Source organism: Dufourea novaeangliae, unplaced genomic scaffold (genome assembly GCF_001272555.1).
Source record: "Dufourea novaeangliae isolate 0120121106 unplaced genomic scaffold, ASM127255v1 scaffold141, whole genome shotgun sequence".
Classification (NCBI taxonomy): domain Eukaryota; kingdom Metazoa; phylum Arthropoda; class Insecta; order Hymenoptera; family Halictidae; genus Dufourea; species Dufourea novaeangliae.
In genome coordinates, this window is record NW_015374017.1 from 1,086,252 (window position 1) to 1,114,024 (window position 27,773).

Below are 27,773 nucleotides of genomic sequence, written 5' to 3' on the forward strand. Positions count from 1 at the left end.
ACCTGTAAAGAAAGAGTTAAATGAATTTAATGCACTATATTCAGCAATTAATATATGATGAATCTTTACCCTCTAGGATTGTCATATGTCTTTCTTCATTAGACTTTTGGATAAATGTCTGCGCCGCTTCTGCTGTGTCGCACCTCACAAAAGCAAGGAAAGAACTCTCCGCAACATCTATATACTTCAAAGAACTATTGCCCTTTAATTCCATCTGAAATAGCATGAAAATACAGTAAGAATATCTATCGATTACTCTCACTAATTATTGATTACAACACACCTTAAACGCTTTTGGATCTGTGCACGGTTTGTCCATTTCGATCTTAACTATAACTCCTGGCGTAAATGAAAAACGACACGAACTTGCGTCTTCCTGTTTACCCATTTTCTCCTTCTCATTAGTGTCCTCCTTCTCTAGTTTATTTTTCTCATAATTAGACCACTGGTTCCATCTCGGTTTTCGAAGATGTTGCTTTAATTGCTTCATCTTACTTCTCTGTAATTCTAAGTATTTATTTCTAAGATGCTTCCAGTTTTTCTTAGCCATTACTTGCAATCCCATACTGAAAGTAATATCCTCCACTTTACTGCGCCTCTTGCGTTTCCGTTTCTTTTTCTTCTCATCTGTATCCTCTTGTTGGTCGGTGGTACTATCTTCGAATATCATTCGATCGCTTTCGTCGCCATTATCCATTATTTCTTCTTTGTTAGTGGATACGCATTTTTTATCTTCATTCGACTTTTTTGGCGTGCCATTCGTAGAAATATTGTTTTGTATCTTATTATTTTGCTTTAGTTCGTCGCTATGTGAATTAGTAGACATTCTTCTATGTTTTGTCACTTTGTGATCTATTTCATTTTCTGTTTCAACTGCTTCTGATGATTCTGTGTCCTGGAGTTTCCTCTTTTTTATTTCTATTGCGCCTTCCTTCTCTTGAAGCTTTGATGTGTTATTTATCGTTACGTCTTCTTCGTTATTTTCAAAACTGTCTGATTCCCCGTCATTCGCGGTATTTTCTATAGATTGCTTATTCTCATTCAATTTCAATGGCCTTCCCTTCAGTGTCACATCTTTCTCAGTGTCACTGAAAGTTGTAATACTTAACAGTTCGTCGGGAGCAGTGTGTGAAGGTAGAACACAGCCTTTTTTTTCAAAAGCCTAGGAAAAATAATATAATCGGTGATGGTGTAAAGACAATGAAGCTGTTAATATTTATTCCTGAATTGTTAGACTTTTTTTACCTGAAGACACTTGTTAGCACTTTCTGGTGTATCGAACTCCACAAACGCAAATCCCTTTATCTTTTTGGTTTGCTTATAACGTGGGACTGAAACATAGTCAACTACACCATACTGGGAGAACATTGTACTTAACATTTCATGGTCAGCATCTGGTGGTAAATTTTGTACATAAACAGTACACTCATCAGTATTCTCTTTTAGCACTATTGGTGTTATACGACGAACCTTGGTTCCATCCTCAGACAAAGATAACATTGTTGATGTTTGCAATGCTTTGTTTATTCTACTTATATCAGTAGTTAGTTCTTTTATTCTATTAAACGCAATGAAAATACTGAGATCAATATCTGGAAGATGTCAAATGAATATTAAATGTAAAGTTTTAGTAGACTATATAATATAGTATGTATCATTTAAATGTACACATACAATTACTTTATTTAGTATTTGCTAAGGACTTTTCTTCAAGGACTTCTGTCTTTGATATTCAAAAGAATATCTGATAAATCAGTGGTAACAAGTACAGTGTATAAAAAAGATAAAATTGCAACAATGCATCAAGTTCTTAATATAAAGTAAAATATTCACTGAAACAAATGTTTTGTACTCTCAAAAGTTGGAGATATAATTGGCTGTATACATTTAAACCTGACACACACAATGTATTTTTATGACTCTTACATGGATCATTTTTAACTAATCCATTTAAAAATCGATCCTTGCTTAGATTTGCATCGCTAAAATAAAATTCTATTTGTTTCCGTATTGCTGCATTCAATGCTTTCTTTCTAAGCCTAGGTTTCCCCCGTGAAATACTTGTGACTTTGTTTATTCTATCTATGTGTGAATTTTCCACTGGTTTCTGCACTTGAGGAACAGGGACTCTCTCAGAATCCAGTTCCATATCTGATTGCTGCTCTTCCATCACCATTGTTACTTATAAATCAATACAACTGATATTCAAGAAATAATTGCTTCAACTCTCCAAACACCTGCAAATTCGTGTTGAACTATAAAGTTAACAGAACATGCCGAATTCATATTCAATATGTATCTTAATATTGGAGCAATAACAATTGTTCCTGCATTTAGTTATACTGTTTTATTAAAAATCGAATGTTTTACTTACACGATCCAAAAAGTAGATCTTTTCCGCACTTTTTCGGTTGAGAACTTCGCAAACATAACTATAAAGCATGGATCATGTAAGTTAAAGATACATAGATTGGATGAGGTAATGTTTATATGAGATCACTTTAAGATACTCGAGAAAGGCATGGGGAATTTCGCTCTTCATTAAAAAGATCATTAATGAAACCAGTAACATTTTAATCATGGACCTGATTTGAATAAATGATTATTCACGAAAAAGAGTATGACCCGATTTTGTGTGTTTCTTCTGCTTGGGCAAAACTTTATGAAGCATACATAATCTGATAATAAAATGAAGAAAGTACAAAATTGGTTTTCATTTTTGCTTTGAATTAGAATCAATTTTGCCTTTAATAGTTTTATATTTACATATGCGTTATTTGCTCACTTTACTAGCTCATGGTGCTCCTGGCGAACTCACAGTGTGACAGTGCTTTATGTTTTCATCGGATTCCTATCTTAAATTTGTTAAGTTTATGTGACTGCATTGAAGCCATTGAAGTGAGTCCTCAAAAATCTCAAATCATTCATTGTATCGTATGTTCAGTTGGGGTTAAGTCAACGAAAACCTATGTCAAATAATGGATGAAATGAGTGTGATTCTACCTGACAAGGTATATACACTTCTGTTCATATTCTTTTCTCATAATTTCAAAAAAGAAATTAAAACTGTATCTAAATTAGTACCATTTGTCGTAACGTCGATTCGTTGCTAATCAATTTTCGCGTCCTTCTGCTTACTGTATTTCTATACTTTATTTATTGATCAAATTCGAAATTTATAATAAATTTGTAGGATGTGAGCGAGATGGATTGTAAGCCTGTGATTGGACACTATACTGGTGCTGGAGATGAATTAGACGTTGAAGATCTTTACACGAAATATAAGGTAAAGAGCATTAGGATTTGCTTCTATAGTAGTGGCATAATGTATTCATCTAATTCACATATGAAAATTTCTTCTGTTGTGTATGTGTGAGTTCACATTATAGTTTATGTTGAATACATTATGGGTTCATTGGCTGCAAAGGATTGTTCTTTATTAATTTTGCTTAATGTTCATGAAAATGTATTGAATTTCATAGAAACTGCAAAGAATGTTAGAATTCCTTGAGGTCCAAGAGGAATACATTAAGGATGAACAGCGTAATTTAAAGAAAGAATACTTGCATGCCCAAGAGGAGGTAAAACGCATACAAAGTGTACCTTTAGTTATTGGACAATTCTTGGAAGCTGTAGACCAGAATACTGGCATAGTAGGTTCTACCACAGGCTCTAATTACTATGTACGTATTCTATCTACAATTGATAGAGAGCTGTTGAAACCTTCAGCCAGTGTAGCTCTCCATAAGCACAGCAATGCTTTAGTAGATGTTCTGCCACCAGAAGCTGATTCAAGTATCTCTATGTTACAAGCAGGTACACAATACATATAATTTGAATTAATAGAAGGCCCAGCAGAATTTTCTCTGCATATTGTTTTATTTCACAGACGAAAAACCTGATATACAATACAGTGACATTGGAGGTATGGATATGCAGAAACAAGAGATCAGGGAGGCTGTAGAACTACCTCTTACTCATTTCGAACTGTACAAACAGATTGGAATTGACCCGCCGAGGGGCGTACTCATGTATGGTCCACCTGGGTGCGGTAAGACTATGCTTGCAAAGGCTGTTGCTAGACACACTACAGGTACAAATTGTTATCACAGTTTCCTTCATCTTCAATACATATATATATATATATATATATATATCTGTATTGGGCAGTTATGTACATTAATTGGTTTAAATAATATTTTTCAGCCGCGTTCATTCGCGTAGTAGGCTCTGAGTTTGTACAGAAGTATTTGGGCGAAGGACCGAGAATGGTCAGAGACGTCTTCCGTTTAGCAAAAGAAAATTCACCTGCTATAATTTTCATCGATGAAATCGATGCTATAGCCACGAAAAGATTCGATGCTCAGACGGGCGCTGATCGTGAAGTGCAGCGTATTCTCTTGGAATTGCTTAATCAAATGGACGGTTTCGATCAAACGACTAATGTTAAAGTTATAATGGCTACAAACAGGTAAATCGTTTAGTTTTATGTATTATAGACTCTTTGTATTGCTTAGTGGTGAATGAAAACTTTCTCTAATCACCCTGTATGTTGTATATTATACAGAAACATTGTGGTAATTTATCATTTTTTTTTCCAGAGCGGATACATTAGATCCTGCTTTACTACGTCCAGGCAGATTGGACCGAAAAATCGAATTTCCTTTGCCCGACCGTCGGCAGAAGCGTTTGATTTTCTCAACGATCACTGCGAAAATGAACTTGAGCGAGGAAGTGGACTTGGAAGATTACGTGGCGCGACCAGATAGGATCTCTGGAGCCGATATAAACGCAATTTGTCAGGAAGCGGGAATGCACGCGGTTCGCGAGAACCGTTATATCGTTCTAGCGAAAGATTTTGAGAAAGGTTATAAAAACAACATTAAAAAAGATGAATCCGAGCACGAGTTCTACAAGTAAAAAAAGAAAGTGTGTTCCCGCACCGCGTAATCATATTTTATGGTTCCATATGTACTTGCAAATTCATGTATTACTATGAATCTAATTATTAATACACGTTTACACAATCCTTTTGTGCGTGTGTGTGGTGTGTGTACATGTATGCACGCGAGCGCATATGCATTTTTGTGGGTATAGTAAGAGGTAATGACCTAGTGTAAGAGTAAACGCGGTAAGGCCACAGAGAAGATTTGAGTCCGACCGTCATTTATAAATTATGGAGTATCGTGGAAATTGAGGTTTTCACGGATTAACGTCGTACAGGTATTACCGTATAGATTTCAAGCGATAGCTGAACAATTAAAATCTCTGATGACTATTAAATCGAAACAAGGAGGATACACGCCAGTAGTAAACTACAACTCGACATGAAAGCGTGTAAATCAGTGTGTAATTTGATCACTGACAAAGCTAATTGTTGGGATAATTTTTACAAAAGGATAAAGCTCACACTTGAAAACCTCAAGTCATAAGAAATATCATAATCATGTTAGCAATGAACTGATACCTCATCCAGTGCTGTGTAAAACATCCCTTTTCTCAATTAGTTTCCCTTTCAGACCAATTCTGTAAATTTCTTTAATGCTACACGAGGTTTACTAATTCACTATATCACACTCAAGTATACGTTTTATGATCATTGGAATTAAATCGTACTTCCGTCTATCTAGAGAACATTATTCATTCTAGGTATTAATAAAGATTAAACTGCGAAGTCAAGAATGCATTTGTAATGTAAAGATTGTCTAAAACTCGGTATAGGAAAAATTTATTAAAGTTAACTAATGCATTTGTTTTAATTGGAACCTGATATCTGCTTAATAAATTAAACGAATCTTAGATTTTAGTTTTTGTAAATTATAGTCTATAAAAATCTATATTTGCATAAACATTTACAGTTTAATGATAATCCATGAATTTATCATTTTTTATGAACTTATATAATCATATTTTTTTACATTGAATAAGCTGAAATTGATTCAACCAAAATTACCCTATATAGTCTAGTTGTTTTAATAGCCAAAACAATAAAAAATTAATCACTGTAGTCTCAGTAGATCGTTCGTCGCGAAATGTTATGAAATAAAAAGTCATGATCATTTTAAAAATTGTCTAATTTATGGTCTCTTGCACGCAGCGGATAAATATCGGTGGATACTGAACGAAAGTGACTTCATTCACGTACTTAGGATACTAAACTTTCATACCGACTATTTTGTGTAAATATAACCCCAAAACGACAAATAGTAAACAACTTCCATTAAATCTTTCTATATAATTAATTTGTAAAGTTATACAATTCCAATATTATAAATACGTATTTTACAATGAATTTGCCACGGTTATTGATTGTGAGCACGGAGAAAGGAAAAGCTCACGAAATCGCTACGAGTAAGTTTAGATTTCACTGTTATGTTTCAACGACAAATAAATTTATTTTTACATTCTATATACGGTGCATTCAGATAATGTTCTTGTTATTTAAAAGAATGTCCAGACAAGCTTGTATTTCTTTTTTTATTTTGTAGATATGGGAGCAGAGCGACTTTCCAACCAAGACTATTTTGAATATTATCTGTGGAATATTGACAACAAATATTACAAAGCACAAGTGTTAATATGTGTTACAGAAAATCCAATTCCAGACATTTCAGTGGAAGGTGTAGAAGCCCTTATTGTACATCATAATCCTCAGACAGTAAGAGTTTTCATTTGTAAAGTAAATATTCAATGAAGCTGATGATTTTCAGCATTAATTTCCTTAGGGAGATGCAGAACAGAATTTAAAGCAATGGTCACCTTTAATCAGTTCTTTAGCAGATGCAGAAGTATTATTATTTTCTTGTAGTTTTATAACAGATGTTCTTATAAGGGACAAAGGTAATATAACTAATATTTCATGAACAATATGAACATTGTTGAATTAGCAAAGGCTAAAGACATATGTCATATGTTTTAGTAATAAAATGGTGCCTGCAAAGAAAGTTTGAATTGATCGAATTAAATAGACCTGACTCTGATGCTTCAGAATCTGATCTAGAACATAATAAATACGGCATTGAGAGGATGGTTGAAGCTTTACATGCTCATATGTGGCCTAACATGATACTCAAAGGTTTTCTTTAACAATTATACCAAAAGTGATTCATGTTTGCATAAGGAATCACCTCCTATCCACTTGCACCATCATGTCAACCGCACCCTGTATAATTAATTTTAATTTCGTAGGGAAACCGTCGAGCGCCGAAGAACAAAACTCCGATCTGAACGAAGTTGAAGAACAATTTGAGAACATTAAACTCACTAAAGATTCCACAGAAAGATTACCAATGGAGAACATGCTAGGTCAGTGGGAAATAAATCTATTAAAATCTGTTTATTCTTGTAGTCTGTATGAATTGTTTCTTTCAGATAGTATTATGGGGGAAGAAAATGCAGATTTCGGTGAATTGTTTAGTCAGTTGATGGCAATGAAGGAACATGCAGCATCTCTGCCTTCAAATCAGAGACGAATAGCTGCAGAACAGTTAGTCACTGCTTTTTGGAAAGCAATGGGTGGTGATCCATCGGAAACGGAATTAGATTAATTTATACGTTAATCATATAATGCACATAGGTACATACAAGAAAAGCATAACTGCTTCGGATAGACCCTGTTTTGATATTCCAGTTTAAAATGAAATTAACGAAAAAACCAATTATCATTGCAATAATAACACCATAATAACGACTATAGAAACTATAAGATTGTAATAAATGTAAGAACAGAACAAAATGATAGTATTTCGTGTGTAAAATATACGCTTAAACTCTCTATGAATATCACTTACACTATAGAGTCTCTACTATATTATACAATCTCTTATTAAACAATTTTACAGACTTTTTTAATACTATTGCATCATCGAAAGAAAATAGAATCTTCAGAATTTTATTAAGAAAAGGTAATTTCTTAGAATATTACGTTGAAGTTATATTTATATTTATTTATACTTTATCAAGGAATATAAGATTTTTTACACAAAGGTACATAATAGTTCAAGCATAAGTATAAGCTGCTGCACTAAATTAATGAACTTAAAATTTGTTTTTCAAAGCCTACATCCTTTTGATATAAATAGCACAATACTTTTTACTTGGTACTAAAATTCCCGAAACAAAACAGAAAACTATATCTTTAGATTATGACAATTTTCGCAGTAATTGTAACGCGTTTGTTTGAACAATAACAAGTGGACGCGACAAATTTATGTATATCTTTGACGTTTAGGTACAAAGAAATAATCCTTCACAAGTGTTAAACGTATATTAATACATTTTTCCATTTGAATGAATGGTTTTCGAAGAAACCACAGTAAGGTTCCGATACTACATAGTTCAGTTCGTCGCTCTCCCCTCCACCCGTTTTCATCCTCATTTTATCTTACCAAAGGCGGAAGTGAGAAACAAAGACCTAGTCACGTGACACGATATGTCTTTGTGTGCGTGCGTTGTATCCAACTCGTTTATCCCTCAACTATTGGTATCCATGCTGCGTCGAATGCAGAAGCGTCTATAGTTGCCGGCCTGCGGTTTGACTAAAATGTCTGACGCTTTTCACGTAGTGGCACCGTTTGACTTGACCGTGCACGGAAACAGAACAGTGGAATCGAAAAGGTCGGTTTTAATCGTGACGCGCTCGACACATCATTATTCTTATCGTGGACAACATGTATTCGTCAGTCACTTAGCGCTTAACAAGGAGTAAGTTATCGATACGAACGACAGCACTATGTGATACTTGGTTTCCTATGATCCTCCTTAATATTCGCAGCTTCATTATATTTCATCGTGTTGTGACAGTTTTACGATATTCCATCAACAATACGTATATTACCCTCGATTGTATAAAGTACACAAACAATCGAGGACTCGACCCCTTTCGTTTTATTCGATATTGTTCTCGACGGAGACGTGCACCGACGGAATCGAATCATTTTACATTTCAATGCTTCACCCGTTCATTGAATCGGTTTCAGAAACACTTTTTTACCTCGATTGTATTGAAATCGGTTTAATCGATGATTGTGCAAGATTGTATCACTGTTGTCGATACTAGCCTGTCTTTCTGTGTACGTCTGAATGTTTGTATTTAGAGTGCAATTACACCTTCTACGAAAGTCAGTTTTCCTTTTTATCCGACGTACTCTATTTACACAGTAGTCCTCGTTTACTAGACGCATTTTTTCCCCGCTTAATTGACGCTGAGTTATCCCCACCAATTTCTGGAACTGCTTCCACGGAGCGAGCGTTCACGTTATCTGTGGCTACAAATCGTAAAACAGCTGTTCGAACCTTTCTCGCTATTTCACTCGCACCCGAATGTTTGTCATTCTCGTCTTGGACACGCTCAAGAAGCGAGCCAACTAGAGAGACGTAACAACCGGCAATTCCTAGAACACCTATTTCCCTCGATAACTGTCGTAACAGGGACCTCAGCCTGCGTCAGTTAAGCGGGGACTACTGTATTTAAGAACGAAAGAACATGTTATTTGTTATATAGGTAGTACAACTACTTTCCACAGTTTCAGTCGAACACTAGTAAATGATACACATTCTTGTTTTGTACAGTTTGACATTTATATTGAGCATGGAAAGTAAATCTTTTGTACATACGTAATAGGTACTTGAAAAAATTGCTATTTGCATGATAAAATAAAAATTTGACAGTGACAGAGACGTAGTTGATTTTGCTGAAGGTAAATCTTTAAATCTAATTCTCTGATACTAGTATTTCTCATTACATTGTGCTTTTTTTGCACAGAAGAACGAAAACAGAAGGGTATTGACACAATGTCACAGTCAGAAGATGTATATGCTCCAGAGGAACCAACACCAGACATTCCCATATCCTTGCTCGATATACAAATGCCAGAAACACCAGAAAGCACAAAAGGTCAAACCAGTGATGGAGATACTCCCAGGTTGGAAAGTCCTAGAATGCTTAAACCTGTGTTAGGGAAAGTACAAGCAAAAAAGAGATTGATGGCATTCGTTAATAAGTTTAATGTCCTGCCGAAGGTTCCAAATAAAACTGCTTTACTTCAGGCACAGTCTGCTAAGGTTTCGAAGACTAAATCAGGTGGTGGGAAATCTTCGCAAAATGATTCAAGCTTAAATACAGACTCAGACTCTGTACAGCAATTCCCTAATCGTAATCCGGGCAGCGGTAAATCAAAGAAGAAAACAGGTATCATCACGTGAATTTAGTTGAATACTTTGCTTTTACTTTGTTAAAACAGTCTCCTTCAATGCATCATAATGTTACTAAGGATGCTGATCAATTGAATATACTATAAATTTTCAAATATGCTTTATTGCGTCGTTTATATAAATTTATCAACAGCTATAAAAAGAGCATGATTCACTTAGAAGCATTGAATAATATGTTGTTTAATAATTCTTTGATATTATTGTACAGAGGAGAAGATATTGGCTATTGAAGAAATCAGGAGGGAGGAGTCAAAAAGTAAAATGTTATTGGCAGAAGCAATGGCTGCAGGTACTGAATAGCGCATTGTGTGATGCATCAATTGATCATAGGTAATAAATATTTTATCTTGCAGCTAGTTTAGAAGAAGAAAACTATGTAAATAGGAATGGACAGAGTTTATTAGAAAATATAAAAAGCACGAGAGAGAGAAATAAACAAGATAATGTATCTCGTAAAAGCGGTTCAAAATCATCGATGGAGAGTAAATATTCCGAAAGGTACAGAAGAAATAGTTTATTTCTATTATAAACATTGTATCATTATTACATACCATACTGTAATTTCGTTGTTTATTAGTTTGCATGAATAATGTATGTGAATCTTTTGTTTTTAGGAGACGATATGGTAGAGAAGACAGAAGGGACAGCATAAGTAGAGAATCAAAGGATTACAATAGCAGCAAGGAAAGATATTATAAGGACAGAGATCAGCGTAGAAAAGAAAAAGATAAGCGAGACGATACCAGCAGGTATGAAGAAAGTCGAGGCAGAAAAGAAGACGAAAGGGATAAGAAGGATAACGAGAAAGATAAATGGGAGGAGGTGAAAGAGAAGAAAGGAACAAGAGAAAAAAGAGAGGGCATTCGGGAAAAGAAGAGCCCCTCTAGAGAGAGAAGTTCCGAAGTCAGGGAGAAAAAAGAAAAAGAAAGAGATAAGGATAAAGGAAAGGAGAGAGATACGACAAATTTTTCTTCGTGGGCGGAGCTGAAGAAATGTGGTATAACGATGGATGATATTATGGACGTTAGAAGACGTGATTATTCAGATCGATTATCAAAGAACAGGTTTGTAAATAATCTGAAGACATCTCATCGTGTCTGTTTCAAAATGTTTACAATGTGAACATCAATTACAGAACACCTGAGGATTACCTACGTTATTTCGATCAAATGTTAATGTTGAACGATTGCCGCCTGAAACGGCATGGTTTCGCCGCTGAGGGACTTGAAGGACCTAAAGAGTATCCTCCTGAATCAGTGAAGGTGACCAAGCGAGGAAGACCTCAACTATTTTATTCGGAGAATCCGCGGGTGTCGCTCTTCCTTAGTCACGAACAAATCCTCCACGTTGTCACTGGTGACCGTCGCGAGAAAATCCGGGAGATATGTGAGGCGGAAATTACACGGTATATCAAAATGTTCTTTGCCCCGTCAATTTTCCTTTACCCATTCAGATCTTAACGATTCTAGAGACACTGCAGAGGAACCGGAGAAGCCAACACAAACCCGAAATTGGTATCCCAAAGCAGGTATATGCAAATCCAGCGAACAGATCTCTTGGGAATTTCCTGTTAACGTGCAGCTGCCCAGATCAAAATGGGATAGCGAGGATGAGGACAGATCATCCAACGATATTGAAAAGCAGGAAGAAGAAGAAGAAGAAGAACAAGAAGAAAAAAGCGAAATGAAATCGGATGATGTAGAACGAGGTACACTATTAACGTTTGTTTTTTTTTTTTGTTTCATTCTATTTGAAGCTCTAATCCTCGTGAAGCGAATGATACGGACGCGACACGGTGAGCGAATGCAGGGTAATTTTGATTCATAGCAAAATTTTGTTGCAGGCAGTTCTGAAGATAGAATTGTACACAAAATTTTCTAGATAGGTATATGTGCATATATTACATTTATTGTATTACAAGAAACAATTATGTAACACAGTTATGATTGATGAATGACTTAAAAACGAAGATATACGTTTTCAGTGTAAAATAATCAAGTAGTAAAATAAACAAGAGCGTAGAAATAATTGAATAATAAAGTAAACAAAACGATAGCGTTTTTATAGCGAAGAAAACAATTACGGCGACCGTCATTGGATCAAAATGATCATGCATCCGCTGCGCAAAGATTGAAAACTCACTTAGTTTACAAAATTTATTCCAGGACAAAAGATATTTTCTCCGCATTCGAGCGTAACAGAGAAAGATATCGACAACGATAAAGAAGCTGTTAACGAATCTTGTGCCACCAAAGAAATTGACAATGACAATCGACAATCAGTGACTCCGTTGCTACAGTCTGCGGGCGATGAGAAATTGGCGTCGGAGTACGAGCAGTTCATGAAAATGGTTTGCACCGATCTACCTACGTCGAAGGAATTTTCACCGAAAACTATCACAACGAAATCTTCGTCGCCAATGAGTTATCATGACTTCATTATAGAGACTAACCTCCCGGAGGACAATAATTTCACGTTTGTAGAGCATAGCGGGTCCGGGAAATCGGACCAGACAGACACGAGTAAAGAAGAGAAGTTGAAAAGCAACGCGAACCGTCAGAACGTTGAAGATGCACCGGAAGAGGTGGAGGACCGAATGTCGTCGTCGAGCAGTGCTCGTATCGAGATGCAGGATCGTAGAAAAGAAAGTGAGACAACGAAGGAGAAGAGCGAGTCTGACGATTCCAGATCGATTCCCAGCGACTGGGAGAACGTTCGGATCAAGGTGGAGCGTTTGAGCGACGAAAATTCGGACACGAGAGAAGTTAGGAAGAAGAAACGACGGAAGAAGGTGACTTCCAGCAGCGAATCGAGCAGCACATCCAGTTCATCGGATTCTGAGGAAGAAACGAAACGGCGAAGACGGAAACGGAAGTCGTCGAACAACGATTCCAGCGCTTCGGACTCTGAGAGTAGCGAGAGTAGTAGCAGTAGCAGCGATTCATCCAGTTCGGACGATAAGCGAAAGAAAAGACGAAAGAAAAAACGTAAGGCCGAGAAGAGGAAGAAGAAAGCGAAACGGGTAGCCAGAACGAGGAAAAAGAGGAGAAGAAAAGTCAGTTCCGACTCCAGTAACAGCGACTCGTCCGACGATCGAAAGAAGAAAAAAGTGACCGGCAAGAAGTCGAAAGAAAAACGGGAACGTAACGAGAAAGTGAATGATAGCGAGGATATATTGAAAGCAATACAAAAATCATCGTTGGAGTCCTCGCCGCAAACGAAGAAGGTTAAGGAAGAGAGGAAGATGGAGTCGAGGAAGAGGTCTGTCGAGAAACATGAAATTTGGAACAAAGAACAGGAACTGGTGCGTAGCGTCATTTCAGAGAGCGGCGTGATTAGTAAAGCTCACAAAGACGACGAGAAACGAGGGAAAACCGACGAGAGATACCTGGAGGAATGGGAAGTGGATTCTGTGATCATGACGCAACAGAAGGCAGAGAGAATATCAAAGAGTGGCAACGAGAAAGTGGAGAACGTAGAGGGGGATCTTCGAAAAGCAGAGAAGGATGAACGGAGCAAAAAGGATGAACGTGGAAAAAAGGATGATCGTTTGAAGGAGAAGCCTTCGAGTATTGGTAAGGAGATCATACACGCGGGTTCGAGCATCGATGAAGATATTGACGGAAAGAAGAAGAAGAAAAAGGATAAAGAGAAGAAAAGTAGCAATGAATTTTTGGCCGATTGGGAGAAATCGGAGAAGCAGAAGAGGGAAAAGTGGGGAGAGACAGAGTTTGATACCCTAAACGTACCATCCCTGACGCAGCTCGAAAGAGAGGTGAGCAAAAGGCAGCTGTTGGCGGACGAATGGGAGGTCGACAGTTTGGAGGCTGTGCCGGAGTTGATGATCAACAAGAAAAAATCTGGACGCGCTGCGAAGAAAGTTGAGAAGGAGGTACGTTATGATAAAAAGACGGATACGTACATATCTATAGAGAAGGAGACACTAAGGGAATCTAAGAAAAGGCAGGACCGATTGTCAGCGATAAGAATTTGGGAAGAGGAACAGGAGGAAGGTGAACGAGAAGCCATGCTGCTTATGGAACAGAAGTGTAAGCGAAAACGAGACGAATGGGATATCGAGGAGGAATCCTTCTTGCGCGAGAAAGGAGAAATGGAAGATAACATTGAAGAAAAGATATCTGTGATCGACAGTATTCACAAAGAAATAAATGCGGCAACTGGTGACATAGATGCGTCCGTGAAACACGATACAGTTGCAGTCAAGAAAAGTAGAAAGAGTCGTTGGGACATTGCCTCGCAAGTGGAGGAGAAGATGGAACTTAAGGCTCCTGTTATGTGGGAAGAGGAGTGCGCTGAATGGACAAAAATAAACAAGTTTGACCGTAAAATCGACAAACCATCGTTGGAGCGTTGTGATTCTATTCTACTAAAAACTAAAATAAAAGATGAAGACGTTTGTGTCGATCAACAGGCAAGAAAATCAACGTCGAAGAGTTCCGATTTTATTGATTTGTTCCCTAGGAAGTCTCAGGATGTGGACTTGTTGGAGACATCGTGGGCCTCTGAAGAACACACGAGAAGCAAGTCCCGGCTAAAAGGCCTGGAGAACAGTTCCCACAGAGACATGTTCTTTGATAAGGGAAACGAGCAAATGTCTTCGTTGGGTTTGAAGGAACCTCACACTGCCGAACAATTGAAAGACATATTTGAGATGGACGTGAATTTGATTAAGAAAAATGTAGAATTATACAGTCCTAGTTCTCCGGCGCTGTCTCAGAAGTCTGAGGTATCGTCCATTTTATTAAATTTCTGCACAAAAATGTACGTATCTTTTAGGATGTATATTCCATTGCGTAATTTTCATGTTTCAGGGTATGGAAGAATTCGAAGACGACAACTCGGTCTTGTTGAATCTGAGGGATGATCTGTCTCAGGATAAGCTGAAGAAGGAGAGTTCAATTAAATCTGACGAAGAATCTATTTCCGTGTCCAACATACCTCTTCAGATCAAGTATCGAGAAGGAAAGTATTCGAAATCCTCCGCGATGAAGGAAGAATTCGAAGATATTTTAAGAATGCAGGCGGAACATCAACCATCTGAAACGATGCTTCTTACGAAAGGGACTGAAGCATCGCTCGACAAGCTAGCGATCAACGAACCGTGTCCTGACACCAATAATTACAAGTCACTGCGAATGGACATATTCGCTGAATACGAGCCCGACGAGTCTCGTGGCAAATTAACCACCAAGAACGCCGAGATGGTGTCATCTGTTGGTACAAAAGGGGAGGAATCGACAGAGGGGAAAGCTGCTCTGAAGCTGATCCCAAAACAGTTGCTTGTCCGTCGCAATAACGAGCGTGTGAAGACTAAACTGGTCTCAGACGATTCCATACAGCACGCAGCAGCTCTTCTAACAATCCAGAAGAAGCTGCGAGAGTCTCACGCGGTACGGCACGACATGAAGAATGTGCCTTGCGATGAATCAGCGAACGAATTCAAAATTCAATGTGACAAGACAAGCAGCGCTGACATATCGGTCGCTAATATTGTTCCCACCGAACAGACCACCGTTACAGACGTTAAAGTGGATTCGAAGGACTTGTCTATAACTGTAAAAACATCGATTACCACGAAATCCGAGTCACCGGGAGCTGTGAAGGTGGACTTTGATCGCGTTGGGGATTACAGATCCGGTGACAAAGGGAACATCAAAACGGAGGAGCTTAAAAAGCCTAGATGTAGCGTCAGAGACATCAGTGACACTGAAGCGCACGTTCGACCGCCTAGTAGAGAAGGAAGAGAACGGAATAGAAGTCCAGGTAAAAGAGAGAATGAGAAACGAGTCAGTGATCGTGGGAAGGAAAAAAGAGATAACAAGTTTGACGACAGAGAGAGAAATGACAGACGGGACAGTAGAAGCTCGAGACAGGACTATACTGAGAAGAGGAGATCCAGCCCATCTAGTAGTCGTAGGAGAAGAAGAAGTATCAGTCCACGAACTTCTTGGGAGAGGGAAAGAAGTCGCAGTGTGAGTCACAGTCATAGTTGGAGCAGGAGTAGAAGCAAGAGCCCGAAAAGGAAAGAGGAATCGTTTTTGAATAGGGAGAAGCGTACTAGTAGAATCGACGAGGAAAGATGTAGATCCAAAATGGATGACAGAAGGGAGAGATCTATGAGAAGTCCTCCTCGGTCTAACACTGCCTCGTATAACAAAGGTACACTTTGCCTGGTGATAAATCGTCCCATTACATAGCACAATAACACTTGATCATTTTATCTTAATTATTTTTAGACCACTATAAGAAGTATGGATCCACCAAAGATCGCGATGATTGTAGCAGGAGAAAGTATGGCTCCATGGAACGGGACCGAGACAAAGAGGGAAGGCCGTATGATCCCATGGAGGTTCTACGAGAAAGGAATGCGGATTCAGATAGACACAGGGAGGGTAGATTCCGAGGGGATGAGCCGGACAGATCCTACTGGCCTTACGAATCGGAAAATCTTTCACGAGAGGGAAATGAATTGTTGGAGCCTTATCCCAATGGTCAGAATTTAGATCTTGACTATGATGAAAAATCTTATTATAGGGACGAGAGTATCGAAAGGGATATAATGGACGGTCCTCTTCGGTCTACATCAAAGTTCACGCAAAGGTGAGTTTAAGCTGCCGTAATACATGCATACTGGTTATACTTTGCACGCAGTATTACTCACAACCAAGAGTGCATCAATTAAACATTGTATCTTTTCAGTAGAAAAGGTAGATCTAATTTAAGAAGAGATAGACAGTGGGAAAAAGACAGAGAATCATTAGATCTAGACAGGCACGGTCATTCTCGAAGACTGGAGAAACCACAGTCATTGAGAAGTCGCTTTTCTCCTCAACCAAGACGTTCTCCATCCAGACTATCTCACGAACGCTTCAGACGTGGGTCTAGATCGCGATCGAGATCATGGTCGAGATCAAGGTCTAGATCTAGATCGAGGACGCGATCGCGTTCTCGATCAACGTCGAGGTCAAGGCCAATGAGATCAAGGTCGAGATCCAGATCTAGGTCGGGATCGCGATCACGAACCAGATCAACCTCGGGATCTAGACTGAGAAGCCCGGATCACGGTTTAAGGATGACGGACCGATTACGGTCCTCCAGGTAAATGTTAACTGACTCTCGATATCGTTGGTTGTTGCTCACGACGGGCAATCAATAAGCAGACTCACTGTCAATCTAGATCACCCTCTATGGGACGAGGTAGAGTCAACGAAAGGAAGGATGAGCACGATAATCGAAAAATAGATAGCTGCGGCGAAGTCGGCAGACGCATCGAAACGATCGTCCAGTCGGTTTCTGGGATGTCTCGAGAATCAGCTGTGTTAGACTCGGAAATGCACATTGGTGACAATATGGACACGGTCGGGGCTGGTTTCCAATATACTAACGAGAACGAAATTGGAAACGAATACTATTATAGCGAAAATAACTTGACTTATCCTCCGTGCATTGACGACTCGGCTACGAGTTCTCCGAAACGATTGTCCCTCGACGATAGGTAACGTTCCATGTTAAATCGTGTTTAAAAGCCTGATCTTTAGACACCCTTCCTTTCCATTGATTCCCATGTCTGCAACGCCGCTAATCCTAATATTGTAGAAGTACAGTACTTTGGTAGTACTCTTTGTAGGGTCTCAGTAGTGTTTATATTTGTTTTATGCATAAATGGTTTATATTGTAGGCTGGAACTCGAACTGGGGATTAAGAAGCAACAGGACACAGCGGGGTTGTCCAGTGATTATGCTGATAACTTCGGTTCGAACGTATGTTATTCACCATCGCCGCAACAACAGCAACAGATACTGTACCGTCAGCAACCTACGGTCTTACAGGTATATAAATTATATTACACTAAAGAGATATCATTTCTGTCATTCAGTTTATTTTCCCATAGATAGAAAGTAAACATCGAATTAAGTGGTTTCTGCAAATCCCTTCCCTAAGCGTTTGGTTAGGTATATGTCTTTCTTTTTGCTAACACGTTCCGTCCCCAATGAACCATCATGATGACTCACGTGGCGTGAACGGAAAGTCTACGTGAAAAGGTTCCAGCACGGAACATGTTAATATCCACGATTAATAATTTCTCTTAACACAATTGATAAATTTCGAATCAGTTTACGTATCTACTGCAATACTGTGTATAAATGTTTATACTCTCGTTAAACCACACAGGTGGGCAACGTGTTACAAGTGGTGCCCGCCGACTTCAACGGAGTCCCGACAGTCCGCCGAGAAGCACCGAGTTCCTCACCAGCTCCGATTGTAAGAGGTTCTAGCCAAGTAGTACGTGTAGGTAATGTTCTCCAAGTAGTACCCACGTCATTAGACTGGAGCGGTGGACCTCCCGCGTCAGTGGAACAACCGACAGGGATGATGTACCCCGCGACAGTCCCACAGCCTTCTCCAGTTCCTTCAACCCCTATATCTGTACCTGTTCCAGTTCCCGTTCCTATGCCAGTGCCTGTACCCTCCATGAGTTCATCGACCCCTGTACCTACCCTATCCCCGGCTCCACTCCCTGTTTCTGTTCCTGTGCCGGTTCCTGTCCCGGTTGCACTTCCAGTGGTGCAGACGGCGTTCCCCAGAACAGAAGTGGCCGCACCAAGTACGTAAATCGAAGACAGTCACAATGTTTTAAGGCCTGTTCGTTTCAAGAAACTGATACTAATCTCATGCTCGTAGAAACAACAATTCAGCCGGTGTACAATTACGAGGCGATTTTAGAGACTCGACGCAAGGAAAGGGAGGAACGGAAACGGTTAAGAGAAATGAAGAGGAAGGAGAAGGAACGAAGACGGATTGAAAGGATCAACCGACGCGCTCTTCGATTGCTCGAGAAGAATAACATGCGTCAGTCTGACAGCGGTCAGCAAACGAGTTCGAGTCTAGACCCCGCAGTCCTGAAGGCTCTTCGAGAAACCGATGAGCAGGGTGAAGTAGAAGAGCAGTCCGCTCTGGCAATTCCTGAAAAGGGGGAAGAGGCCTCGGTTGCACCGCCACCTGCTCCAGCCGAGGAGGAAGACGTAGTTGCTGATGATGACGAAGAAGAAGAAGAAGAGGATGAAGCTGAGGTGGACGATGACGAGGAAGACGAGGAGGAAGCAGAAGACGATGAAGAAGAAGACGAGGAAGATGATGAGAAGTCTTCCTCGAGGATAAGTAACCGACGAAGCGAGGTGGATGAGACTGCTACAGCGACAACCTCCGAGGCGAGCAAAGTCCAAGTTGAAATGGAGGCCAAGGAATGGCTAGAGTTGCCTCCACCACCCTTAAAAGGAATTTTAGTTGCACCAGGTTTCAGGTGCGCTTTCTACCTTTACAGAAAAACTGAAAGTTCATTTCTTTTATATTCTATTATTATACCTTTTCATTTCAGGAGATCTTTGGTTCCCAATGGTAACTTGGACGACATGTCAACTCCTGAGAATGAGAGCGACGACAATACAGACAAGGAAAGCTCGGAAATGGACAGAATCATGGAATTCAATAAGGATGAAACCGGTGACACTAAATCCGGCAAGTTAAGAATTCAAATCAAAGCCAAATCGAAGTCGTCGAAACTTGGCATGAGAAAACAAAGAAGCAAAAAATCGGTTCAATTCGCGGATGGAATCAAACCAGGGGAAGGTACGAGTCCTAGTGGAGGTGAAGGAGACATGCCTTCTCCTCCACCCCCTACAACAGTTATTACTCGGGATGGAATCCGTGAAGTTCGAAGGTCCAGCTCTAGAAAGAGTAGAAAACAGGAGAAGAGGACTCGACCGCCTAAGGCGAAGAAGAAAGTGAAGGTTTGTTTTTATCGCGTATAATGTTCTCGTTACAAAACCTACGGATTAACGAGTATAACGAATTCTTCAGGTGAAAATTATAAAACTGAAGAAGCCACGCGTCACTCCTTTAACGGCGATGATGATGGACGACTCTGACGAATTGGACGACCGTTCTCCACCACCACCGCCACCGGGTTCACCACCGCCACCGCATCTTTGGCCAAGCTATCTTTCTGCTTATAATTCTACCAATCGTCCCAGCGAAGCTCAATCTACGTCGTCCACGGTATCCAACACAGTTCAGGCTCCGCCACCGCCGACACCATTGCCTCTTCTTGTTCCTCCTCCTCCCCTGAATTATACAATACAACCCTGTAGTAAAGCGTAAGGTAGTACTGTCTGCTGTAACTGTAAGAGCTGTTACCTACTGTAATACGTTGGTCCCTCTATTCTGTCTTTATTAATTTGTATCATTACTAAGGTTACATTCCTAGAACTATATATATATATATAGTTTCTACAACAGAGATCCAGTGGTCAGGAATGTTATCTTAGTAAGAATACGAGTTATTGAGAGACATTGAATCCTATGTAAATGCAATACAGCGTGTGACGGAGGATACGATCGTGTAAAGGGTCCCGCGGTTGGACAGCACTGATATTAGGGATTTTGTACAACTCTAAGCTTTCTGGTGCTAACCCTCGATTAGTGCGACGTTAATATATTATAACGTGTGTAGCATGGTGAAGACACTATGACCCTATTATAAAGAATAATACACAGAAACCATACTACAGTTTCATCTATCGAATTCTTTTTAGATATCCATGGATATCTTGCATACGAGAAATGATAAGTTAATATGCGCACTTTAAATTATTGAAATATTAGATACATTTTTAGGTATAGTTTTATAGTCAGGATTGTACTGATAGGAATACACTAGTTAAGGGTTAAGGATCACGATTATAAACGACCATATCACCAGAAGGATTAGATTAAACTTATTAAGGGAACGATACAAAGTCGTTTCCCTGTTAAGAAAAAGGGCGTAAAGACTCTCAATTCTTTGCATTGTTACTATGGCTGTGTTCCTGAAAGTTTTCACAATTGAAAAACGAACTTGTCGGGGGCATGACCCTGGTAATATTAATCATTGAGAGGCTCTGATTTAGTGAGGTGGCCTTGATACGAAGGCGTCGTAAGATGATTATAACCCAACCCGAGACTTAGGGAAAAAATAATGTATTATGGTTAGCGTTATTCTCATGATTCTCGCTTCTTGTAAATAGCTTTGCTTTTCGTGATCGTCATCTTTGAGAGGCGAAGAGTTCGCGCGCGAGAATGTGTTCCATAGCGTCCAAGTCTCGGCGAATTCGCGTTACGTTTCATATATTTTCGATACGAAGAAATTAAGGAAAGAAAAAGAGTGGAGAGAGGCGAGAGAGATCATATAGAATTGAAATTTTAAGCGTGACACGAGTGTAATTTACAACGAGGGATTCGGAACTTTCAGACCGATTGCTAATAACAGCGATAACGTTGTTGAAGATGTAAGGTATTATGAGAGCTGAATCAATCATTGTACATTTTACTTTAGTAGTTTACCACGAATTGTCTTCAGCTTAGACGTAGTTCAGAAATGGGTCTTGATGCAATCTTTCTTCTCCGTTTTTGTTATTTCTTTGTTAAAACCCGCGGAACAATTTGTACATACGCGGAGATAGATTAAACAAAAATTTCACGATAATCGACGAACAAGGGAAAAACATATTGAATCGAGTTAGGCGAAGCCGAAGCTTGATCATCTAGTTCTATGAAACTCTTATTGTTTCTCGATGTACATAATCTCGATCGATCATTGTTCAGAGCATGTTTTTTCTTTCATTTTACTCCCTGGATGCTAATCTGCTTTACTCAAGACGATACATTTCCCGTCTTCGATAAGAAAGACGTTCAACTGCCCGTAAGTATCTGAATTCTCACGACTTTTTGAAAGGTATCGATTTGTATTAAAAATAAACGATAATTCTTTTAATAAGCGACATGTTTTTATTCAGAGGTTTACAACGAGGCCGGTTATCGGTATGTTTCGATATCAATAAATACCAGGATACGTTCAGCAATAATAGATAAGAACTCCGTTTATGCAAAGTGGGTTCGATGTACCAGTCGTGTAAATCTGCATCGACGGTTGACGGTTATAGGGTACGGTCCGACGTATTTTAACACAATCAATTGACAAAATATCTTCGCTACAACGTACAATACTTAATAACCGGTAAAATTCCTGTTTCAAATTGATTTTATTAGTCTCAGCTGGCGTGGTGGTAAGTTTGTTACTTATCAAGTGAAGTGAAAGTCTAAAACAGATCCGAATTTTTCTTTCCATTTAGAGAAAATATTTGTATATAGCGGACAATGTCTGGTGAAGTTTTAACTTTTCAATCGTAAATAAATCAGTTTTTCATTAAACAAGAAAAATGAAGGTGGCTATTGTTGGAGGAGGAGTTGTCGGTTTAACGACGGCTTTGCAATTGCAACGCGAGTTACGTAATGCCGAAGTTTGCGTTTTCGCGTCAGACTTCGATCGGACCGTTAGCCATGTGGCTGCTGGTATATTCAGAGTTGGATCATCCTACTCTGGACCAACTGAACAAATAACAAGGTGCATAGATTTGAATCTAGACATTGGTCGAATGAAATTACCGTTTTGAAGTGATCATAAGTTACTTTTTATAATGGAGATAACAAAGGGCACTCAAAACAATTTCTTGTTTAAAATATCATTTTATATTTCAAATAATTTATGCATGCTGCATGAATTTATTAGTAAATACAATGGAATGTTTAAATACTTGTATTTCATTTATAAAATTGTGTAACTTATTTTAATCAGAATCCCTTTTCAGGGAATGGATAAGAGACTCGTATGAGTATTACGATGATATCCGAAAGTCTCCTGATGCCTCATTTGCAGGAGTAACCAGCATTTCCGGTTACATGTTTGCCAATTCCTCTCCGGAGACCGTCAAGGTTTTCTTCATTTAAAGACATAACGTTTTCAAAAGTATTCGTTTCACGTTGACTTCTACGTTGATTATTTGGATCATTATTATTTACAAAGCTATATTGTTACTGTCTAAATATTGAAGGTTTTGTTCGTATAATTAAATGGCGCCGGCCAACGTGATTTATAAATTAAATACACGCAGCAGAATAATAATTTTGTTGCTTCATTTTGCAACAGAGTCACTGGATAGAGAATTTAGTGCCAATATACAGACAAGCTTCGGAAGAAGAATTTCAGTTGGTTGGGGGTAGCTGGAAATATGGATCATTCTTGACAACCCTCCTCACTAATTGTAAACTGTATCTTCCATGGGCTCGTAGAAAGTAACACGTTACTTTACTGTTACATAACACCAATCTTCAACATAAAAACTAAACGTTTCTTATTCTTGCAGGTTACAAGAAACTGGAACTAAATTAACAATAAAAAAATTAGATTCCCTCACAGAACTTATTCCTGAGTGGAATCTAATTATAAACTGTACAGGTCTGGGTGCAAGATCATTATGCAATGACAGACGCCTTGTTTCCATACGTGGTCAAGTGATCAAAGTATGATCCCTTTCATACATTACTTCTTTCCAGAATGGTCCAATCACATACTTTCGTATTATTATAAATATCTTATTCTGCTCTATATAGCTCATACGCACACAAACTCGTATAAAAAATAATATAAATGAATAAACGATGAACTATTATACTATTAGGCATATCTTTTCTTTGCACGTGTTATAGGGATGTAGCAGTAATAATTTGCAATGTTTTAAAATCTCCTAGGTAAAGGCCCCATGGATGAAAACATTCTTTTATGGAGAACTGGACACTTATATCATACCAGGTTTTAATGGCGTGGTTACGCTTGGCGGTTCAAGAAGCTTTCACTCCGAAAATATGAACCTGTGTCCGTACGAATCAATGGCTATTCGTGACCGATGCGAGAAACTTGTTCCAGCCCTTAAAAAGGCCAGTGTCTTGCGAGAGGAAGTCGGTTTGAGGCCGCACAGGGAGAATAATGTCAGAGTCGAAGCTGAGCACATTATAAATGGACTCTCGAAAGCAATCGTTAGTTAACAGTTTTTCCTAAATACGTTATGAGATTTCATTGCCACTGATAAAATTTTCGTTTCAGGTGATACACAATTATGGCCACAGTGGATATGGAGTTTGCACTGCTCCTGGAACTGCTAAGTATGCTGTACAATTGGCCAAGGAAATGCACAAGTCATCAATTGCAAAATTATAATCTCGAATCGGTGTTTTCCATGGTTTCGACAGCTACATTATCAGAAATTGTATCTGCTACTACAAACGAAGCAGTACTTATTTCTTTAGATTCATCTGGTTTCACGAATTACAACTATAAGTGAGATTGTTTTGTTGAATACGAAATAATAAAAGTATTCGTACTTGGGATATTTTTACAAGAAACCATTGATCGTGAATATATGCGGTTTATTATTAACGAGTTTACACAAGAAAATCGTTAATATGCGCTAATACTGCGTGGTATCATTGATGTTAATTTTCGCTTGTATCTTTTCTCGAACGTAACTAAAGATGATTCCTCTCATTGTCAAACAAATACATGGTATTTCACAGTGTCGCCTCGTTTTTCTTTCATAATATGCTGCTAACGGACGAAGCAGAACTACAAGGGAAATCCCGAAATGCGTTTTGTTATCCCTACGTTCCACAGGAATAACGACTCTATCTCGAACGCGATCACAAGGTGTTATCTTTCCAATTAGACACCGGGTCTGACACGTACAATGCATGTTTAATATACACTGTAACGCGTCGAACAGATGTTTAACAAACTGAAGCACATCCTTGCGAACTATTACGTACAGCTGCTTGCTAAGTGTTCGTTAAACATATTAAATCGTGAATCTCACGGTGACAGAAGACCATCGATTTTCCGTCTACTATCCATTATTTCTTGCCAGGCTTCACGTTCTTTCTAGGTGGCGCACCCCATCTAAGGGCGCTACTGTCTACTGTCAACCGTGGTCTTTTGTATTGACTACTTTTAATGTGTTCCTCGACTAGTTTTGGTGTCACACAGATCACATGCTGTCCCTTCCAGTACTTCACCATGTTCATACTTTGTAGCGTTGAGATGATATCCGTCTGTGAAATACTCGTCATCTGGCTACAAATTGTATGAATAAAAATTATTTACTTTTACTTGTATCTATTGTGCCCTGATTTAAATGGGACACCTTGTATAACACAAGTCATTAAATGAAGCCATGATTTTAAGATGGTACCTTAAATCTTTGATACTGAGGGTGCCTCGGAAGTCTCTGAGGATTTCTAAAAGAATCCAGCTCCAGTAGCTTCTGTACGATAGCTTTCCTAAATCACTCAATGGTTTCTCTGGACTGCCAACTGTCTGCTCTATTCTGCTCAGCTCGTAGCTGAAAGCAATTAGAAGTTTCCCATATCCTTGTCTTTGAAACGGTGGCAAAGTTAAAATGCAAGCGACGTTGTTGCCATCGGGCGACTCTTTCTCCTAAAATTAATTGAATGTAATGAGGTATACAATGAAAATTACGTGTCAACGTCAAAACAGAGAAATAAAAAATACCTTTGAGAAGTAGCCAACCAAATGAGCACCATGCTTATCAACTTCGCACAGAATGTAAAAGAGGAATGGTTCTACATCGAAATAGAGAGTCTTATGATCCAAGAATAATTTTGCCAATAGACACAAGTTTTGACAATATATCTTATGTTCCCTGCCATCAACCTCCCAAATGCTTAATGTACCTTTACGATATATTTCTTTTCCAACTGGTTGTCTGTGAGTGCATTCACTCTAAAATGAAAAAGTATTCATTACGAATTTAATGACTCGTTTCGTTAAAAAATGTTTTCACAAGTTATAAATTTTCATTCTTACCATGTGATACCTGTAAGTCTTTTCTAGACGCATATACTTCAAACAGTACTCACAAATCCACAGTTTAGGCTGTTTGCCATATTCTTCTGGATATGGACTAAAGTACCAAGTATCAATCTCATACTTTCCTGGAAAGGAACTTTTGAAAATAATAAGACCCTTTTCACATATAACGTTTGACTGTAGAAGGAAAATAGATTGATGCTTACCAATTTGAATTTTGTCTATGTATTTGACTTTTGTTATTGCTTCGTGTTCCTTCTCTAAGGCTGCTGTTGTGGGATCCATTTCTGCATATGTCTGTAATTAAGAATAAGACAATGAACTCTGCTATTATAATATTAAAATACAGAAACATTTCTACAATATAGACATAAATACCTTTTGTATATGATTAATTTCATCGTGTCTCCTTTTCTGGTTTCTTGTGATTTTACGATCTGAAGAATCTGCCAATAAGTCAGTACTAGAGGTTCTGTCACCACTCTTCCAGCTTCTGTCGCTCATGTCAAATCTGCTGGACATGATTCTATCCCTTGGCACCCATTCATCCAATCTTCTGTTGTGTCCTTCATAATGTACATAATATTCATAGTGGCTTTCACTTTCATTATATCGTGTTTGTATAATCTCAGCAGGATCTGCATAGAAATGAGAAATATTAAATTTCAAAAGTACTTCATTTAAACATTAACATACTAACGAATAAGTATGTTTTTGGTAGCTATCTTGGAAATTAAAGTTAATGGTGTTTAATTAATGAACTCTGGATTTTATGTATTTATAAGCTTTACAGTTCCATGAAACGCAATGTAATAGAAAAACGTAATCAATATTAAGAAAATTTCTATTTGAAAGTTAGCAAACCTGTTTATTAATTCGGTTTTTCTGAAATAGTCTATAATAGGAATTTAGACTCAACAAGATTTAAACTGCGTATGACATCGGAATGTTTTGAAAACAAGGTTTATCAAAGGAAAGCCGGTAATACAAACAAACGCGAGACTCAAAAATGTGACCAAGTGATTTACAATAACTACACACAATCCAGGGAGTGTTCATGCCAATATGATTTTTAACGACGCGTAGTAATAATATATTTACGCCAAGAATCATCGGATCTGCGAACGAGATAGTGTTCGCCTATATCGAGAGGCAACTCTTCGAGGCTGTCCGCGTCATCGCCAGATCCCTTCCCGCCATTCGTCAACGTGTTCTCACGCTTTTCTTGCTTCACCATCGTTTCTTTTGTTCCTCCGGTACAATTCTCTTTATTTCTCTGCTCTGGCTCGGCCATTTTACGAGAGATAAATCACTAATCGATGAGACGATAGTCACCGCTGTGAAATGCCCGAAAATAGATGAACATTGCACTTGCTGATGCAACGCGACCAATACTGACCAATACAGCCATGAAATTTTCCACGGCGTATATTATATCCTCATTGTTCGTTCACATTACAGATGGACGTCGTCACAACAAAACCACGTGATTCTTTGCTGCATGAGCGCGGCCCTGAGGTATTTGTTGAAAGCTGAAACGGAAAACCAGATCACTTCATAGGTATGAGAACATCATTTTTTACAAATTTTACCTGAATCTATCTATTTATTTAAGAAGAAAATAAATGAATCCGTTAAAAAATAAAGATGTAATACATATGCACCGTCTTTCCATGAAGAACAGTGGACAATGCATAGTTTGGGTAGGGAAGGCTGAAAGACGGAAGGGGGATCGGCTTTCGACTGCCATGAGAGGGACTACTTGTGGTGTCTTCTACAACGAGTA

At 38.6% G+C, this 27,773-nt stretch overlaps 6 protein-coding genes across 10 annotated transcripts; 4 read left to right on the plus strand and 2 right to left on the minus strand.

The window, feature by feature from the left end:
* Positions 1-40: 40 nt before the first annotated feature.
* LOC107188815 (la-related protein 7) lies at positions 41-2,433 on the minus strand. The gene is made up of 5 exons (XM_015577180.1): positions 2,375-2,433; positions 1,927-2,237; positions 1,246-1,592; positions 284-1,162; positions 41-214 (listed from the first exon to the last, which is right to left on the minus strand). Exons 2-5 carry the CDS (start codon positions 2,174-2,176, stop codon positions 41-43), a joined length of 1,650 nt encoding a protein of 549 aa, XP_015432666.1. The 5' UTR covers positions 2,177-2,237; positions 2,375-2,433.
* Positions 2,434-2,875: 442 nt separating this feature from the next.
* LOC107188839 (26S protease regulatory subunit 6B) lies at positions 2,876-5,682 on the plus strand. 2 transcript variants are annotated; one of them, XM_015577210.1, is made up of 6 exons: positions 2,876-2,898; positions 3,194-3,286; positions 3,483-3,816; positions 3,890-4,093; positions 4,207-4,471; positions 4,602-5,682. In XM_015577210.1, the coding sequence occupies exons 2-6, from the start codon at positions 3,206-3,208 to the stop codon at positions 4,918-4,920; spliced, it is 1,203 nt and encodes a 400-aa protein (XP_015432696.1). In that variant the 5' UTR covers positions 2,876-2,898; positions 3,194-3,205; the 3' UTR covers positions 4,921-5,682. The 2 variants fall into 2 exon arrangements, with proteins under 2 accessions (XP_015432696.1, XP_015432695.1); XM_015577209.1 differs by having other exon boundaries at positions 2,898-3,011.
* A 316-nt stretch (positions 5,683-5,998) lies between these two features.
* Positions 5,999-7,725, plus strand: LOC107188878 (alpha- and gamma-adaptin-binding protein p34-like). The gene is made up of 6 exons (XM_015577263.1): positions 5,999-6,351; positions 6,489-6,658; positions 6,726-6,840; positions 6,920-7,075; positions 7,189-7,305; positions 7,372-7,725. Exons 1-6 carry the CDS (start codon positions 6,288-6,290, stop codon positions 7,545-7,547), a joined length of 798 nt encoding a protein of 265 aa, XP_015432749.1. The 5' UTR covers positions 5,999-6,287; the 3' UTR covers positions 7,548-7,725.
* Positions 7,726-8,533: 808 nt separating this feature from the next.
* Positions 8,534-20,391, plus strand: LOC107188895. 4 transcript variants are annotated; one of them, XM_015577280.1, is made up of 17 exons: positions 8,534-8,703; positions 9,764-10,189; positions 10,421-10,501; positions 10,566-10,710; positions 10,827-11,276; positions 11,348-11,617; positions 11,682-11,920; positions 12,378-14,959; positions 15,045-16,392; positions 16,470-16,833; positions 16,933-17,331; positions 17,411-17,728; positions 17,912-18,062; positions 18,406-18,838; positions 18,916-19,534; positions 19,610-20,021; positions 20,092-20,391. In XM_015577280.1, exons 2-17 carry the CDS (start codon positions 9,793-9,795, stop codon positions 20,389-20,391), a joined length of 8,508 nt encoding a protein of 2,835 aa, XP_015432766.1. In that variant the 5' UTR covers positions 8,534-8,703; positions 9,764-9,792. The 4 variants fall into 4 exon arrangements, with proteins under 4 accessions (XP_015432766.1, XP_015432769.1, XP_015432768.1 ...); XM_015577283.1 differs by having other exon boundaries at positions 16,936-17,331; XM_015577282.1 differs by having other exon boundaries at positions 8,534-8,616.
* Positions 20,392-22,437: 2,046 nt separating this feature from the next.
* LOC107188880 (D-aspartate oxidase) lies at positions 22,438-24,360 on the plus strand. Its single transcript, XM_015577265.1, has 6 exons — positions 22,438-22,672; positions 22,917-23,040; positions 23,255-23,400; positions 23,472-23,628; positions 23,857-24,141; positions 24,209-24,360. The coding sequence occupies exons 1-6, from the start codon at positions 22,488-22,490 to the stop codon at positions 24,320-24,322; spliced, it is 1,011 nt and encodes a 336-aa protein (XP_015432751.1). The 5' UTR covers positions 22,438-22,487; the 3' UTR covers positions 24,323-24,360.
* Positions 24,361-24,936: 576 nt separating this feature from the next.
* On the minus strand, positions 24,937-27,434 carry LOC107188858 (histone acetyltransferase KAT8-like). Its single transcript, XM_015577238.1, has 7 exons — positions 27,089-27,434; positions 26,366-26,625; positions 26,194-26,284; positions 25,985-26,112; positions 25,670-25,900; positions 25,350-25,594; positions 24,937-25,231 (listed from the first exon to the last, which is right to left on the minus strand). Exons 1-7 carry the CDS (start codon positions 27,279-27,281, stop codon positions 25,012-25,014), a joined length of 1,368 nt encoding a protein of 455 aa, XP_015432724.1. The 5' UTR covers positions 27,282-27,434; the 3' UTR covers positions 24,937-25,011.
* Between the last annotated feature and the right edge of the window lie 339 nt (positions 27,435-27,773).

Excerpts from the sequence above, each read along its gene's own strand:
- LOC107188815 (XM_015577180.1), bottom strand. The coding sequence starts at position 2,176 with ATGGTGATGGAAGAGCAGCAATCAGATATGGAACTGGATTCTGAGAGA. Across the intron at positions 1,593-1,926 it reads ATTAGTTAAAAATGATCCAT|ATATTGATCTCAGTATTTTC; the intron begins GTAAGAGTCATA and ends GACATCTTCCAG. Across the intron at positions 215-283 it reads CAGATCCAAAAGCGTTTAAG|ATGGAATTAAAGGGCAATAG; the intron begins GTGTGTTGTAAT and ends ATGCTATTTCAG.
- LOC107188839 (XM_015577209.1), top strand. The coding sequence starts at position 2,979 with ATGGATGAAATGAGTGTGATTCTACCTGACAAG. Across the intron at positions 3,012-3,193 it reads GTGTGATTCTACCTGACAAG|GATGTGAGCGAGATGGATTG; the intron begins GTATATACACTT and ends ATAAATTTGTAG. Across the intron at positions 4,094-4,206 it reads TGTTGCTAGACACACTACAG|CCGCGTTCATTCGCGTAGTA; the intron begins GTACAAATTGTT and ends AATATTTTTCAG.
- LOC107188878 (XM_015577263.1), top strand. The coding sequence starts at position 6,288 with ATGAATTTGCCACGGTTATTGATTGTGAGCACGGAGAAAGGAAAAGCT. Across the intron at positions 6,659-6,725 it reads TACATCATAATCCTCAGACA|GGAGATGCAGAACAGAATTT; the intron begins GTAAGAGTTTTC and ends TAATTTCCTTAG. Across the intron at positions 6,841-6,919 it reads TGTTCTTATAAGGGACAAAG|TAATAAAATGGTGCCTGCAA; the intron begins GTAATATAACTA and ends CATATGTTTTAG.
- LOC107188895 (XM_015577280.1), top strand. The coding sequence starts at position 9,793 with ATGTCACAGTCAGAAGATGTATATGCTCCAGAGGAACCAACACCAGAC. Across the intron at positions 16,834-16,932 it reads ACATCAAAGTTCACGCAAAG|TAGAAAAGGTAGATCTAATT; the intron begins GTGAGTTTAAGC and ends GTATCTTTTCAG. Across the intron at positions 19,535-19,609 it reads TTAGTTGCACCAGGTTTCAG|GAGATCTTTGGTTCCCAATG; the intron begins GTGCGCTTTCTA and ends TTTTCATTTCAG.
- LOC107188880 (XM_015577265.1), top strand. The coding sequence starts at position 22,488 with ATGAAGGTGGCTATTGTTGGAGGAGGAGTTGTCGGTTTAACGACGGCT. Across the intron at positions 23,401-23,471 it reads CTTCCATGGGCTCGTAGAAA|GTTACAAGAAACTGGAACTA; the intron begins GTAACACGTTAC and ends TTATTCTTGCAG. Across the intron at positions 23,629-23,856 it reads TACGTGGTCAAGTGATCAAA|GTAAAGGCCCCATGGATGAA; the intron begins GTATGATCCCTT and ends AAAATCTCCTAG.
- LOC107188858 (XM_015577238.1), bottom strand. The coding sequence starts at position 27,281 with ATGGCCGAGCCAGAGCAGAGAAATAAAGAGAATTGTACCGGAGGAACA. Across the intron at positions 26,626-27,088 it reads CAGATCCGATGATTCTTGGC|ATCCTGCTGAGATTATACAA; the intron begins GTAAATATATTA and ends ATTTCTATGCAG. Across the intron at positions 25,901-25,984 it reads AGACTTACAGGTATCACATG|AGTGAATGCACTCACAGACA; the intron begins GTAAGAATGAAA and ends TTTTCATTTTAG.